The 16,739-nt window shown below is 33.6% G+C and overlaps 1 protein-coding gene across 3 annotated transcripts; it reads right to left on the bottom strand.

The window, feature by feature from the left end:
• Positions 1-2,350: 2,350 nt before the first annotated feature.
• LOC21403772 (DExH-box ATP-dependent RNA helicase DExH3) lies at positions 2,351-16,162 on the bottom strand. Of its 3 annotated transcripts, XM_024167521.1 has the most exons (19): positions 15,608-16,162; positions 14,962-15,116; positions 14,767-14,854; positions 14,342-14,587; positions 14,166-14,261; positions 13,351-13,539; positions 11,918-12,077; positions 11,709-11,839; positions 10,759-10,932; positions 10,250-10,522; positions 7,305-7,499; positions 6,728-6,931; positions 6,451-6,520; positions 6,165-6,313; positions 5,706-6,014; positions 4,187-4,246; positions 3,904-4,056; positions 3,708-3,818; positions 2,351-3,524 (listed from the first exon to the last, which is right to left on the bottom strand). In XM_024167521.1, exons 1-19 carry the CDS (start codon positions 15,863-15,865, stop codon positions 2,994-2,996), a joined length of 3,552 nt encoding a protein of 1,183 aa, XP_024023289.1. In that variant the 5' UTR covers positions 15,866-16,162; the 3' UTR covers positions 2,351-2,993. The 3 variants fall into 3 exon arrangements, with proteins under 3 accessions (XP_024023289.1, XP_024023293.1, XP_024023298.1); XM_024167525.1 differs by lacking the exon at positions 15,608-16,162 and having other exon boundaries at positions 14,972-15,015; XM_024167530.1 differs by lacking the exon at positions 2,351-3,524 and having other exon boundaries at positions 3,730-3,818; positions 3,904-3,980.
• Between the last annotated feature and the right edge of the window lie 577 nt (positions 16,163-16,739).

Genomic DNA, 16,739 nt, shown 5'->3' with positions numbered 1-16,739 from the left:
AACTTGTTGTCAAATAATTCGATTTTTGACTATTTGAATACTATCGGTTGACTTGTGGATTATCACTGATTGACCGGTTATGAGGAAATTGTGAAATTACAAAGGCTCTACCACCGGTCAATCAGAGAAGTTTGTTGTATCATCTCAGTCTTTTATCCTCTCACAACTCCAAAACTGACTTTACACACAAAATTGATATATAAACAATTTTCAATCAATTTTTAAAATGTATAACATGATTTAAACCAATTTAAAAACAATTATAATGTTTTAAGTTAATTTGAAAATATTTTGGAAGAATGTGAAATTTATATGTGAGTATGTGTAAGAGCCTTAACATAGAATTAACAATTGATGGCATGAGATCAAAATCAATACAAGATTAGAATTAGAATAAACCTATAAAATAATGTCTTGATTGATCTTCAATCTTCAATCTTTAATCTTAATGTTCCTTGAATTATCTTCAATTGTCTTTTCCCAATTCTTCATAAGATTGCACCTTCTTCATTTCTTTTTTTTTTTTTCTTACTTTAAGTTGATTGACATAATAATCCATTTGCTTAATCAACACAACTCAAGATAAATTGATTAGTGATAATATCGTGTTTGTTATCATCAAAGTTCGATATTAAATCACCCTTGACCCAACATTACACATAAATAATTTAACTTTTAAGAAAATTTTTCCTATAGGAAGGAAAGAAGATGATAATCCATTCTTTTGTTTTGGTATTAGATAGAAAAGAGGAAGGAATGATTGAATTTTCTTTATAAAATTATATTATTGCTCACATACTATAAAATGAATTAACTTCTTTGTTTAATTTCAAATTAACTAATTGAAATGCAAATGATTCATTCCCTAGATGTGAAATATATTTTAGTTTGAGTGTAAGCTTTAATACGCTTTATATTTATACTTACTTTAACTCCTATTCATTAATTGGTATAAAAATAATATGTTTCACAGAAAAGGGGAAAAAATACATGTAACTGCTCTCTTAACATATATTCCCTATTTTTTTAAGAGCAAATAAAATATATTTATTGAAGAGCCATTAAAGTGCTAAAATACAAGACAATACTAAAGTCAAAAAATAAATAAAGTAATGTAAAAAAAAGTTGCTAAATAAATATATATTCCCTTATTTTCATATATAATAAAGTAGTTAATCTAAAAATAAATAAAGTAATGTAAAAAGAAGTAAGAGCAAAGCCTCAAAATAATTTTAGTATTAAAATATAAGAGAAATGAAGGCAAATCTGTAATTATATGGTCATAATGAGAGTTTCCTCTTCTTTCCGGCCATATAGGGACGAATCAATATCTGGTGGGTCCCATGGAAACTCCACCTACAACACTTTCCGTCCCCTTTGCTCAATGCCTCAATCCTCCCAACCAAATGATTGACTGCTTCATCCTTTCCCTCTTCGTTTCCTTTCTTTCCCCAATCTCTCCTAACAAACAGTCCTTTAGTGGTTGACTAGAGTAGTAAACTAGTCAAAAATGCACACTTTAACTCATTTAAAATAACAGTTATACAAATTATTCGAAAAAAAATAAAAAAAAATGAGAAAAAAATTTTGAAGCAAAAGATAAGGAAAAAAGACAAAAACAAACTTAAGAAAAAAACTTTAAAAACTTTTGTGCAAAACGTCAATTGAAAATGAAATTTATGAAGATCACAGAGAAAAAATACTTATGTAAAAACACATCTGAAAATAAATTAATTTAACAAGATAATTAAAAAAATATATTTTAAATAACCGTAAGAAAAGTATTTAAATGATATATATTTGAAAACATATAAAAATTAAAAGTTAAATGATGCAATAAAAAAGATAGGGATGAAAAAGAAGAAGTTCAAAAAGAAAAGGAAAAAAAAAAGAAGCTAAAATGGTTATTTTATTAACTTTTCCATAAATCGACTAATAAGTTTTGCAAATTATTAAATTAATGACCAATTTGGGCCACACCTTTTAAATTAAAGATCGAACTTTTTATTAGGAAAATGTCCTTTTTTCACCATGATCAATTAGTAATACACCATTATTTATTATTTAACACAGATATACGGTTTTATTATTCATAAATTAGTATATTGATTGAAATTTATTTATCACTAATAAAAGGGTAATTTTCCTAATTTTTAAGAACTTCAGTAATTCACTAAAAAATAGCTAAAAAGGGTCATTTTTTTGCACATCTCCAATTTTTATTCCCCCTATTTTAATAGGCTAGTTTCCTCCCATATTTTATTAACTCAGCCCTACCAAATTGCTAAGCAAACTGGGCCTGAGGTTGTCAATTGTCAAGAGAGGTGAATTTGACGCATGATTATTGAGGAAGGGATGACTTGCTTCATTTAATTAAATTGAAGAATGCATTTGTACCTCTAACACACTTAATATCGATCCGAATTCATAACACGAATTAAATTTGCGAATGTAAAATCACTTCCCTTGGTTCCGGACTTCTTTACTCTCAATTTGGAGGCACTAAAGAATTGTGGGAGTTAACACCCGGAATCTCGAGAGATGTCGTAGCCACGTTGATCGTTAATCCTGGAACTTCAGAAGTCATAGAGAGAGCGATCTCATCTGGGTGGTTTTGATGACACTAGATATAGCCAAAACTGAACCAAATTGTTTGTTGTCGTCGTGGACTACTCATGACCGCGCTAGACTGCTTGACAGCAAGCTGAGGAGCTTGTCCGCGAGCTATACGTAACTAGTACTGCTCGCTAGCTCAAGCTCGATGATCCTCATTCGGCTTCAACTCATCCACTTGCTATACTGAAGAAGTCGATGGGTTCGCACTCCCCATTCTCGAGCTGAAAGTACTTAAACTGTTGTTGCTCGCCAATTGCCATCCAAGGTTCCTTTAACCGTGTAAAGGCTAATGGTGAATTTGAATCTTCCAGAATTTATTTCCATGACATGGAGATCTGATTTTGACATGCAAAAACCGAGGTGTAACACCACAAGTTTTAGGCCAAGGAGACTAATCTATCTCTAACATGACTCTCAGAGCCGCCTGTGAAATTCATATCAACATTCTCATTCTTGTCTAAAACCATTAACATTCGGTCAGTAGAATCTGTGGAAGATGAATGGCCTTCGCCTTGCAACCAAAGCAAAGCCTCAGCAGCTGCCTCCTCCTCTGCAAGTTCCTTAGTGCGGCAATGGTTCCCCGTAACGTACATCCCTTTGAAGATTACTACTGCAAGGAATTGGTCATCACTCAGTTGTTTTGTTTTGTAGGTGGGTGGTCCGCATCTGGCTCTGATGAGCAACGTCTGCAGCCGGTTTTTGGAATTATCCCCACTGCCGCTATTGCCTGCAGTACCCCGTTGTGAAACAGGCACAGGCAGCATCTCTTCTTTTGCCTTTTGTGAGGATGCTGCTGGCACCTCACGACCAGTGACAAATTGTCCCAGACACCGGTCCCCTGAAATCAGTAATCTTACAGCAGAAAGGAGATTGGAATGAGACCGTATGTCCATCTGGGGATTCAGAAGCTGGCATATAAGGAACAAGAACACATCAATATATCAATATGACAAAAGTTGCATATAAGAAACATAATATCATAGTGCTGCCTTGTACATGTACCTAAACCAGTACATTCAAAATGGTTAATTCCAATGCAATTGCGTCCAATAATATAGCCATCACTAATAGCGTATTGGCGTTTAACGTACCTTCTTCTGAATCAGTTCGTCAAGCTCCTCCTTTAAAAACACATATGTATCTGCTAAGTTAGGTTCCATGAAAAAATCCAAGTACCCATCTAACATTTTCAGGTGTCCGTCCTATCAAAGAAAGTACGGCTCAAGTATCAGTGTCTTCCACAAGTATTTTTTTTTAACAGGAGCAAATTAAGTAAAAGCGACATACTTCTTCACCCCTGGAAATTCTCCCTCCATATAGAAGAAGCACAGAATCTGACACGGCAGTTGAATCTCGGAGAACAACTGCAGTTATTTTCACCTTTTCATTGAAAACCAGCCAAGGATAGGGAATTTCTGATGCTGGAAAATTTACACTATTCTGTACGTTTGAAGACATCCATTGTTGGAAAACAAAATAGAAAAATATAATGATGATGCACCAAAGTTAGATCAAACAAAGACAACAACAACGACGCAGGAAACATAAAATTAGCTGAAACACAACTTACCAGACCGAGAAGTACGTGACCATCTTCCATTGTTCTCAACATTACAGACTTTTTCGCTTTCTGTGGCATGAACTAGTTAGGCACAACAAATGGTGGATGAATGAAAAGAAGAAAAGACTACACAACACGAGGAGATGAAAAAATAAAAACTAAAACAAATAAATAAATAAAGTATAAAATATTCAAGGAAAATCAATTTCAGCTGAATTTAAGAATCATTCCGACAAATACTAAAGACTATCTTTAATATTTTTCTTAGAAGTTTAAGTTACTCATGAATAAACCAGAGGCACAGAACAAACAAACAAACACAAAAACTACGTACATACATACACACACACACACATCTACCCTACATACTAAATGCCAATCCGTTTTTGGCGTGGGAGAAGCGGAATGGACGAAACATTTCGTCCGTTTCTGCTTCCTCCTTTTTTTATTTCTTAAAATCCTTTTTTGACCCTCTCAACTCTTTAGTTATATCTTTTTTATCTTTCTTCTTTGTTTCTTCTCACGTTTTTTTCTTTTGTTATTCCCTCCATCCTAATATTTTATATTTTCAAATCCACTCGGTAATTTTTTTTTCCCTTGATTTGTCTCTGATAAAATTATTCCTTTTACAAATATATCCTCACTTAAGTTTCTATCAGATGTGATCTTTTACGATATTTTTTTCCTACAAATGTACCCTGTTTTCTTCTCCTTTTTTTTTTTTTTTTTTGGTTCTCTAATTCCTTATTTACATTTTCTTCTCTCTTTTTTTTTTATTTTTTATTTTCTCCACCCGGGTGCTTTACATATTTTCAAATCTACTTCAATAAATTATATTTTTCTTTGATTTGTTTCTGATAAAATAATTTCCTTTACAAATATATACCCACTTAAGTATTTATCATATATGGTCTTTTATGATATTTTTCTTACAAATGTGCACCTGTAAATATCCCTTTACTTCTTGTAGGTACTTTCTAAGCGGTTTTTATCTCCTACTCGTTTAAGCCAATTGCTTTGGCACTTTTATATATGACTTTTTCTTTCTTTTCTTATTTCTTCCACTCTAATATTTTATATATTTTCAGATCCACTTCAGTATATTATTTTTTTTTCTTGATTTACCTATGATGAAATAAATTCTTTTACAAATATATCCCCACTTAAGTTTCGAAACCAACAAAGTATTTATCATATGTTTTCTTTTACAATATTTTTTTCCTACAAATGTCCCCTTGTTTTCTATTTCTTTTTTTTTTTTTGTCCTCCAATTCCTTATTTCCATCTTTTTGATCCTTCTTTTTTGCTGCTTCTTTGATTTGCTTTTTCCATTTTTACCTATTTTTCCCCTCGTTTTTGTCTTTGTTTCTGTTTTCTTTTTCTTCATTTTTCTCTTTTCTTTTCCAACAATTTGTATAACCATTATTTTAAAAATATCGGCGCACGTACAAACTAGTATATATAGATATATAGTGAAAGAGAGAACTGTAGAAAGATGTTTCCTAAAAACATGCGTATCTTGACTCACCATAACAGAGCATAAGCTGGGGAATGAGCCCGCACAGATAATTGCTCGGATAAGATGTGTATCATGGCTCCAAAGACTGCAGCTTTCCATATTGTGATCAACGAGACCAATATTCTTGAGGGAACGAAAGAAATGCCTACGAAGGAAATCAATGCCTCGTATAGTTTGTTGAGAAAGAAAATTTCTACAGCAGTAATCATAACCAGATAATTGTCTTTCAGCATCTCTCCAACCCTCATAAGCTCGAAGAAATGCCAGATGGTCACTGCAATCATCAGCTGCGAACTGTGCTTTTGCTGTATCTGCTTCCTGCAAAAAACGCGAAAGAGAGGAATAGACAGATTATTCCTAGTTTTACCTTTTTTTTCCATTAAAGATAAGGAATTATGGGCAAATACAACAGTGTGAAAGTTTCAAAACATAGAAATATAAAGTAAAAATGTATACATAGCAACATACCCTCCTTCTGTCAAAAGAAGTCACAAACGGATCTCTGAGACTTAGGCTTGCAACAACAGTCATGATGGGATCAAGGCAGTTGAAAATAGCCCCTAATATGAGCATCTTTCCAAGCTTAGGCTCAACTGGAAGCATTGACACGTAGCGTCCTGTGAAGCATCAAACCATTTCTCTTATTGATCTAACATAACATGACACAGAAACAGCTATAACATCAAGCATTTTAAACCTCATACAGAGAAATATGAATTAGATTTTTCAATAACAAAAGTTCAAATTTCCTCACCTAAAACTGTTAGATTTTCATCTTCATCTAAAGCTCCAACGGTTTTCAAATATTCTACGGCATTCTGAACCTAAAAAAAAAAAAGATTGAGTTTAATTTAATCATAGAAGGAAAAAAAAAGTACAAATACTTCAACCTTAGAGCATAAATTCCAAGGTAATCCAAAATGCGATAAAATGACCAAAAAACTGTATGGGCGAAAGATCAAGTCATTTTTTGTAGAACTTCCGTTACAAATATTTGGATCTTGCCAATAAAACTCAAATTTTACACATACCGATAGAGGTTCGGGAGGCTGAGGGGCCTTCGATAGAAACTCTGAAATACTTCCAAGTTGTAAGCTTTTGATATGCAAACACAAAGACTCCAGTGGTGTTCTCAAAATTTGCGGCAGCTGAAACTCAGATAATGAATCATAGACGCATCTGGGATATAGATGGTAGCACTCCCCCGGTTGAACACGACCAGCTCTTCCTCTTCTCTACAAAACAGACGTCCCAATCAAACAGGCCACATACGAATGGTTTATAATAAAAATTTGGGGAAGTTTACCATGAAAGAAAATTGTGGATACAAAAAATAAATAAGTAAATAAAAAAAAAACAAGCAATTAAGCAGACAAATCTATATCAAACATTGGAAAAGAATCCATTGTCAAGAATTTGAACTAAATGTCAACTACACTCATTGACAGGAGCTTGACCAGTCAAGCCCCATCGCCTTAACTTAAATTCCTTTCACTTCTGGAAAACACTACAAGTAACAAGAAAACTTAAACAAGCACTGCCGACATGAAAGAAAACATAACTACTAAAAAAAACAAAAAAATTCACACTTCTAAACAAAAATCTTACTTGCCCTGCAGCAGCCTTTGAAATCCAGTTTGGAAGCAAACAAGGAAGATTATTTAATGCATCATACAATGACTCGTTTGCTTTTCCACAGTCAACAACAAAAACTACATCATCGATGGTAATGCTAGTCTCAGCTATGTTTGTAGCAAGTATGATTTTCCTCACTCCATCTTTTGGTCGATCAAATATCAATTTCTGTTTGAAAACATAAGGAAAAGAAAAGTATAGATGTTAGGGAAGAAATACTACATTCAAAGTTGAACATGTGAATAAGATATTATACTACTCACGAGTAAAATGTAAATTATGGCACTCGTGCGCAGAAGGTAAATTATGACTAACTTTTGGAACTATGAAGAACTAATACAAACAGTATCAAACCAAATATTATTGCTTTTACCAATAAAACAGACATTCTCTGTTTCAGTTCAAAAGTTGTAGGTTGCAATTTCTTCAGTAAATTCAAAAGCATGAGAAAAGGGTAACGCAAATTATGCCTTTGAACTAAGAGTTCATTGATATCCAGAATATTTGTAGTGTTTGCTTAATTAAGAAAGGTGGTAGTAAAATAGAATATTAGGATTTTTATTATAAATATTTTTATTAAAGTTTGAGAATTGATAACTACCACGTATGTCTATGATACATGAAGAAAGAGTCATTAGGAGAATACAAACTTGACAGGTCATACTTTATAGGCTTTGATTAGTAAGCTACTTAGCATTTGTCTTGGCTAAGGTTTAAGTTGTAAGTGTTATTGCTACGCCAGGGCATGCACTTACAGTAAAGCTTAGTATATGTGTCCACCTATTATCTTGCAGCAAGTTCTATTAAAAAAAAAAAAAGATGGCACGTGGACATGTAGTTAAACTAGCCTGGTTAGTCATCTACCTTGTTGGCAATCATAAGACCTCATCAAGGTTATATATATAAGAGAGATAAGTTGACGTTTGATAATAAGGTTCTAAGAGAGAAAACAGAGAGAAAAGGATTTTCCTCTCGACCAGTATCATTTGAACAGTAGTATATTTTTAATACAAATTTTCAATTTATATATGTTATTGTTGACATGTTTCCATGAGATTTCGAAAATATTTCCGAGTATGATGTGAATCTTGTGCTTATTATGAACCGACTGAAACATGATGAAGGGCCAAATCCTAGAGGAATAAGAGATTCCATGACAGGGCCATATGAAAAAGGTTCTAATAACACAAAATTAATATTATACAAGAGGGCCCTAAATGTTTAAGAAAAGTATTTGAAAATGGAAATTATTTATGGTTTACTTACTGAGCTTGCGCTCATATAGTTCTCGTGATGCAAGTAAGTGCTAAAATAGAAGTTTCAGTTGACTGAGCAAGAATAATTTAAGGTCCCATGACAAGTTAGGATATCTTAAGAAATGAAATTTGTAATATTAAGAATTATGTTCGAAGATTGTATTTGTGATAGATATTATTTCTCAATTAAACAATATTATTTATTTTAGTTAACGTTTCTCACGAGCGGGCGTTGTTTTTAGCTACTTGCTTGGGAGGGGCGTTACAGTTTAATTGTAGAGTTCCCAAAAAGTAACAGATCTAGATCTAAATCCTAATCTTACATATATAATTTTATGAACTCGATTGATAAAAAATATCTTCTCTTACTTTTATTCAAAAGTTTATGCATCGTATAGCACAGTAGCATGATGCTCATGGGCAGCTTATCTCTAACTGGATGCAGGCAGAATGGTCAAACCACCATATATATAAGAATAAGAAAAATATAAAATTGTCAACACCACATAGCAAAAACCACTCAACACGAGAATTTCCACTACATAAATGACTTCAGCCCCTGATAGAAAGCCCAATTTTTTTTCTTTTAAAAAAAAAGAGAACAATTTATTGATAAAAATCATAAAAGCTAGAAAGCCCAATTACCATCCCCCTTCACCCTTTTGATGACAAACTATTGATTGGCCCATCAAATGATTAACAAATAAAACCAACAAGGGAAGAGAATTTGTTTTACTATAGCTTTAACTCCCTTACCAATTTGCGCAATTTCCGATTTTATTTCAGAAAAAGACCTTGAAAAGCTGAGCACATATATGCCGATTAACTTGCTGACTTAGGTTGGAACTAGAGACAAGAAAAAAGAAAAGTACAACTATTGTTATGAGAATCCCACAAAAAGTGTTTACTGAGAAGTAACGTCAAGATACGAGGCAAGCCTCATGACCAGAGCTCCAAAGAAACACATGACAACTTTTTGTTTTTTCCTTTTCTTAAAAGAAAAGGTACTTCATTAATACGAAAAGAATCATGAAGTAGAAGGCCCGGAGAAAAAGATGTCCACCTGAATAATAAGGAGACGTTTGGTTCATGGATTAGAACCATGTGATTAGAATTATTTTGTGAGAAAAAATACTGTAGCGAATCACGAACCATGATTCGAATCAGGGAACGAATCTAGGTACCAAAAATCCCCTAAGTGAACAAAAAAAAAACTAAACAGAAAAACTGGCAGAACAAGCATTAAAAATGAATAAACTACAATAATTGTCACTTCCTACCCAAATCAGAAAACTGCAAACAACTAAAGTCTTTATCTTCATGCAACTATACTGCAACTCAGAATTTTACTTTTTCCCATACTTCACTGACACTTCCAAGTCATCAAAGATCCTCTTATTTCTTTCTAACCATATTGCCCAACACAAACCCAAAAGGCAGTTTTCCAAGTCTTCTTTCTCCTCTTGTTGAACCCAACTTAGTCCTCAACATTTTTTCTTTGAAACAATTCTCAACCAACTAAAAGTATCATAATCAATTTTTACATTGAGATATTCCAACATATTTAACTATTTTAAAATCTTCCAGAAACTTAGAACTGAATCAGAGCAAGCAGATAATTACTTGCATTGAGTAAATGTAAAGAGGTAGCAGTAATATCACCTGTTCATCGATGGGCATAAGACTATGACATGCAAGCAGCAAGGCCTTGCTAGGATCTCCCAAGAGTGGATTAGAATGAAGCTGATCCTTTAAAGCTTTTATGTCACCCCAGCCAGTCATAAAAATTAAAACAGCACCAGGCCTTTCTTTCCTAACTATGTGACAAAGCACATGCTCAACAAGGTTCAATCCAATTGAGTCGGGATTCCATAACGATAAGGAAACCCGAGTCTTTGGACTATACTCATTAAAGTCGGCAGCTTTAAGTGTATCCTGTCACAAGCATATAAAAAGTTAAGATTTAACCCACAGGACAGAATGAAAAATAGCCAGAATTAAAATACTATTGATGACTTTGCACTATCCGGTATTCCTGACACATACTTCATCAAATGGTTCGTGCATGTTTGTTGTCCAGTCCGGAGCATCAAGATCAAGTTGGTAAGGATTAAAATTCCCTAAATTTTTTATTTTCTAATGAATTTCTAAAGTCGCCGATCTATTGATACCTCGACGGAAGAAGCAATCCAGCTTTTTCGTTTTCCTAGAGACATGCCTTTCTTACGCTTTCTCCTCATGTTTTCTTCACCGTAATCATCAATTTGATTCTGTGGAGTTAACCGATATCCCGTCATTTCCAAAATGTCCTCCAAAAAATGTACTTTCACGGGGTGCGTAAAACCCTGAGCATAAGGCAAACGCTCAATATAAAAGTGAGCCCATATATGAAGACCAAGTCCTTTATTTTTTTTCTTCTTTAAATTTTTTTTATAAGAAACAAAATTTTATTGTAAAAAGATAAAAAAATTTCTTACGCATCCTCTGCATGTTTTCTTCACTGTAATTGTTTTTTTCTTTCTTTTAATTCATGTCAATAAAAAGAAAAAAATTTATAGGGGAGAAATGAAGGGAGAAAAGGTGGGGTGCCTGGTGGCTGGTTGGGGCTCCCTTCGAGGATAGAAAGATTACATGTGAAAATATTAGAAAGTGGAGGGAAAGAAAACACAGAGGAAGAGGAAAAGAAAATATGAAACACGTCTAAAATCTACTAGTTCCTACAATTAATTTTTACATTTCAGAACCCTAAATCTACTATTCCTAAGAAAATTTTTACATTTCAGAACTCTACCATCAATGCTCATTTAAGAGGTTATCATTTGAAAATGATAATGACCTTTTCTGGTCAGATATTTTAAGGAAATCTCTTCCTCTTTTCTTGTACTTATTTTTTTGATCATCAATATATTCCGTTACTTGTATCAAAGAAGGGAGGAAAAAAAAAAAGAGAGAGGTCAGTATCATTCGAGCAACAATTACGAAAATGGAATAGAAAATAGATTTTTTTTTTTGTTTAAGAAAAGGCCTTATATTGATATTGCACAAGTAAAGGGGAAGACGATAATGTATCCTATAAAAGCAAGGACAAGTAAAGGAACAGAAAATAGAATGTTAAACTTACACGAATATGGATTGTTGGAGCGCCAACAAAGTAGGAAGAGAAAAGCTCAGCATTTAAGGTTGCGCTCATCAAAATCACCCGCAACTCTGGTCGGCGAGGAAGAAGTTCCTTCAGGACAATAAGAAGGAAATCTAGCATAAATTGAAAAAGTAAGGTTAAATCAAATGTAAAATACTAGTAAACAAACCTCAAGAGAATTCCATGCCTACCTTCATACTTTCCACGTTCATGAATCTCGTCAACAATAACATGGGAAATACCTCTCAAGGTTCTATCACTGATTAACCTCCTTAACAATATACCAGTAGTGCAAAAGAGAAGACGATTATCCCTGCCTTTCGTTCCTTCCAGCCGAACTTTGTAACCTACCTTTTTTCAAGAGGGGGAATTTTACTTACTCAAAAGCGAGGGAGGCAACATATTAATCATTATAAAATTAAGCACACACATACACATATAGACAAGCACTAAAAAAATTTAGGCATGGTTTTTTTCACAACTCAAGTCACAACTCAAGTTCTAGTGCTACAGTATTTTGTCCCAAAAAATTCAAAGGACAAATTTTATAAATTCTCCTGAACTTTGTCACTTGTGTCAACATGCCCCCTGAGGTTAACTCCGTTAAGTTTTTTAAAGGAAATGTTTATGAATGCCCCCTGAAGGGGGCTTTGTCACTTGTGTCAATATGCCCCTTGAGCTTTAAATTGACTTGTTTTGTCCCCCGAACTATGATATGTCTCTAACTTTTTCCCCTCTATCTTGATTCTATCAGTTTTTTGAACGGAAATGTTGATATGACCATTGAATTGCTAATTATCTATAAAATTTGAGGTTTATTGAATACCTTCTCCTCTAAAAATATTAGTTAAGCACCAATTCTCAAAACACTAGTTGATTGGAGACAATAAAGAGGGAAAAAAATGAGGAGCAAATCCGTATATGTAATGAATTTTGTTACGTTTTTTCTTAATATTTCACGTAGATAGAAGTGCTTGACATAAAACATGTTTATGCTTTATACATATATAGCATTTCTAGATCTAAATAGGTTCAGGTCATTTATTTTATTGTACTTTTTTAAAAAAAAATTAATATAAAACTTAACAAACCCAATAACTTAACAAACTTTAATGGTCAAATATCATAAATAATTAGCAATTTAATGGTCATATCAACATTTTCATTCAAAAAACTGATAGAATCAAGATGGAGGGAGAAAAGTTAGAGACATATCATAATTCGAGGGGCAAAACAAGTACATTTTAAAGTTCATGGGGCATATTGACACAAGTGACAAAGTTCAAGGGGTGTTTATAAGCATTCCCGTTAAAAAACTTAACAGAGTTAACCTCAGGAGGCATGTTGACACAAGTGACAAAGTTCAGGGGGCACAACACACACATTTAAAAGTTCAAGGGGCATGTTGACACAAGTGACAAAGTTCAAGAGGAATTTATAAAATTTGTCCAAATTCAAATTAACTTTTTTATTACAATATTTTTCTCAACCTACACAACTCAAGTTCTTAATTTGAGTTGTGAAACAAACATCCCCTTAAGACAAATGATAATATAAAGATCACTGATGCACTTAAACTTTGTTAAGAACCCAACTTCTTCAACAGTCAAATACAAAAACTCACAGACTCCCCTAGTGGCTCTCCCCGTTCTGCAGCAACTCGTTCAGAAACAGTCATTGCTGATATCCGTCTAGGTTGGGTGCATATAATACTACAGAGAGCTCCACGAGTACCTTCAACCTCAGATTCTAAAATGTACTGGGGAAGTTGTGTTGTTTTACCACAACCAGTTTCGCCCGTCACAATAACAACCTAGTCATAATATAAAAAATGAAGAAAATAAGTCAAAAATAAAAGTAAACTTTCTTCAATTTATGCAAACATTATCAAAACATCGTTCATATTTAAAAGAACAACCACACACAACTATAAAATCAAAATAGACCTCGTAAATATATTCTGCACAGAGCAATAAGCAGCATTAGTTATAAAACCTTCCTTTAACTATTTCCCCCTCTCTTCAAAGAGAACTCATTATATACATTATGTATACAACAACAACAAACAACAACAACAACAAGCCTTAATCCCAATTTATTATATACATTATATATAAGATTTAAAAATATAAGTTGTTGCAAAATTATTAAGTTGACAGGGAAACCAACAACCACCTTCTTCTGAAGGCTTTGATGACTCTAACAGATAAAGATGATTAAGTAATAACGAAATGCTAAGTGGATTGACAATCAATGATTAAGAGCCCAGAAAAACAAAACTATTGGACTGAAAAATCCCAAGAGAATGTGACTCATCTGAAAGAAAGAAAGAAAGAAAAGAAAAAAAAAAAAAAAGAAGTCATCTGAGCTTATAAGCAAGCAAAAGCAACAAACCATAATAAATTAATCAATCAATAACTTTTTACAATCCTGGCTGACCTGATTTTCTGATATTGCTTTTAACAAAGCGTCTCTTTCTTTATATGCAGGAAGACTTCTGCGATATTCCAGCATCTTTTGACCTTCAGGAGATTCCTGCAGAAATACACTAAAATGTGAAAGGACTTGTAGAATGACTGAAAAAATGTAAAAGAGAAGAAAGAAGAAAAAGTGACCTGCCATTCCTGTTGCTGACAACGCAGAATCCAACTTTTACGCAGTAGGATTTTCTCATTGGCACTACTATTATGGACCAAACTCCTCTGCTGCTCATCAAGATCCTTAATGGCTAAACTTCTATTGCTGCTGCTTGATCTCAATAAGGGATTATCCGATAAAATTTCCCTACTTGTTGGCTTCTTAGAAATATGGGCTCTTATAAGATCATGTACTTGTAATTGCAGTTCCAGAGGTATGATCACCTACAGTTAGTGATTTAAGATATAATAAAGTCAAACAAAAAACTTAGGCAACTTCAATATGCAAAACTAGTACTGCCGTGAATTCCAGCCCATACAAACTCCAAAGTAAGTCGGAAGCTAGTATTCACCAAAGGTTTAAAACATGAGAAACAAAGCGTGCAAGTATTCTAGAAAAATACCTCTCTCTGTGGGCGCATATCATCCAAATCAGGTCTGTAGTTTGGTAGACGAAATTTACTAAAGATAATTGCTTTGGCATATTGACGGCTGCAAAAGTTGTTTATATGGTAACTTATTCACATTTTGAAACAAAAACATAAAATGAGGAATGGAAACAAACGAACACATGGTGGGATAAGTGAAAACCAAGATACCTATACAGACCCATTGTTGTTGCAAGTGCAGAAATTTGGTTAAAGTCACGTCTGTCCTCTTTCTCCCTTGACACCAGTTCTTGTTGATCTTCATTACGAAGCAACATTGTTAACTTCTTTTTCCATTCCTCAATGTTTTGATGGGTTGAATCACACTGAAAGCGGAAACCACGAAGAGCAGTTACGTCTTTTATCTAGAAAAATCACAAGATAAACTAATATGCATAAAATGTGACATCACTTGGCAACTACAGTCGCCAAAAGAATGTTAATGCAAATCCAATGTTCATGGAGTCTACGATCAGTGCACAAATATACTTGTCATGTTTCTCAATTTGCTCTTAAAAAGAATAGAACCTCCAAAAAAAAAAAACAAAATTGGTAAGTGAATTTTGATTTTCCCCAGATCACAACAATCATATTTGTAGAGGCACGTTTAAGAAAAACAATGCATTACCATGTACTATTTTCACTGAGAAACCAATATAAATGTTTCTTATTTTATTTTGATTTTTATTTAAAAAATGGGACAACAAAACCGCAAATTAACTACTGCAACCCAACATTTAAATCATGCTAAGGAGAATGATATTGTAAAACAATATAAAGAACCCAATAACCGAATTACAAAAAACAAGAAACAAACCTGTTGCTGGTTTGAAGACCCCAATGAAGTAGTAGTACTAGTGTTAAGACCGAGCTTTTCCCTGAGACTCTTTGGCCGATCAGAAGCGGTCCCTGAAAAGGCCTTATAGTTAGAACCCATGTCTCGGAAGAAGCTCCTTACGAACTTACAGTAATATTTCTTCCTCACGACGAAGCCCAACCGCAGAGCCAGAGCATAACAAGAACAAGGCTTGAGGGTCTTGTTAATGGTGTAATGGGGTTTAAGGAAAACCTCCATGGTTCTTGTTATTGTTGTTGTTTTAGTTGAAGGAAATTGTGGGAGGAGGCATACAAAGAAATGCGGGTGTGGGGTCTTCAGCGCTAAAACCCGCGGGGTGGGTTTTGCTTTGCTTGTATTTACCGCCTGGGAAAGAGGTTTCAACACGTCGGAGTGCTTGATTGATGGCCCTCTCGCCGCCGGAAGCGGGTCGATTCAGCTGCGCGCACCAATCGTCGCCAGATAGCCTGCCGTCTCCACCGGATATACCTCGCCCCCTCCCTCCCCCTTAGATCATATGCCTTTTTTTTCTTTTTTTTCTTTTTTTTAATTTTGAAGGTGCCCTAGATCATCTTACACGTCATTTATTCCGGGCAAAAATAAATATTCATTTAGTATTTGAATTTTTAATTTGAATTGAGATGTAATTTTATATAATAATTTTTTTACTGTAATAAAAAAATTAAATGTAATTATTTTTAAAAAAATTTTACTGTAACAAAATTTAAATTCTAAAATCAAATCGAAATAAATAGAACCTAAATAAATGACTATTTTTAGGATGTGTTTATTCACAATCTCTTTTTTTTTTTACTAGTTGAACTTCACATGTATGGAGTGTTAAGTTTTAATTATCATAATATTATTTAAAATATTAAATATAAAATATAAAATTCTAAAGAGAAATTAAAATGAAAAAATATTAAAGTTTTAAGGCAAGGAGCCTAAAAAAGTAAAAAACAAAAATTAAAATAAAAAAATAAAAAATTTAAGGTAAAATAAAAAAGAACATACTAACTAGTGTTGGGCTTTCGGGCGGCGGGCATGCTCGATGCCCGAAAATTTTCGGGTACGGCGGGCAGGCCCCTCTCGCCGCCCGAAAATGTTTTTCTTC

The sequence above is a fragment of the Morus notabilis genome, unplaced genomic scaffold (genome assembly GCF_000414095.1).
Source record: "Morus notabilis unplaced genomic scaffold, ASM41409v2 Scaffold409, whole genome shotgun sequence".
Lineage (NCBI taxonomy): Eukaryota > Viridiplantae > Streptophyta > Magnoliopsida > Rosales > Moraceae > Morus > Morus notabilis.
The sequence above is the reverse complement of the archived record's forward strand: the minus strand, read 5'-3'. Positions and strand labels throughout refer to the sequence as shown.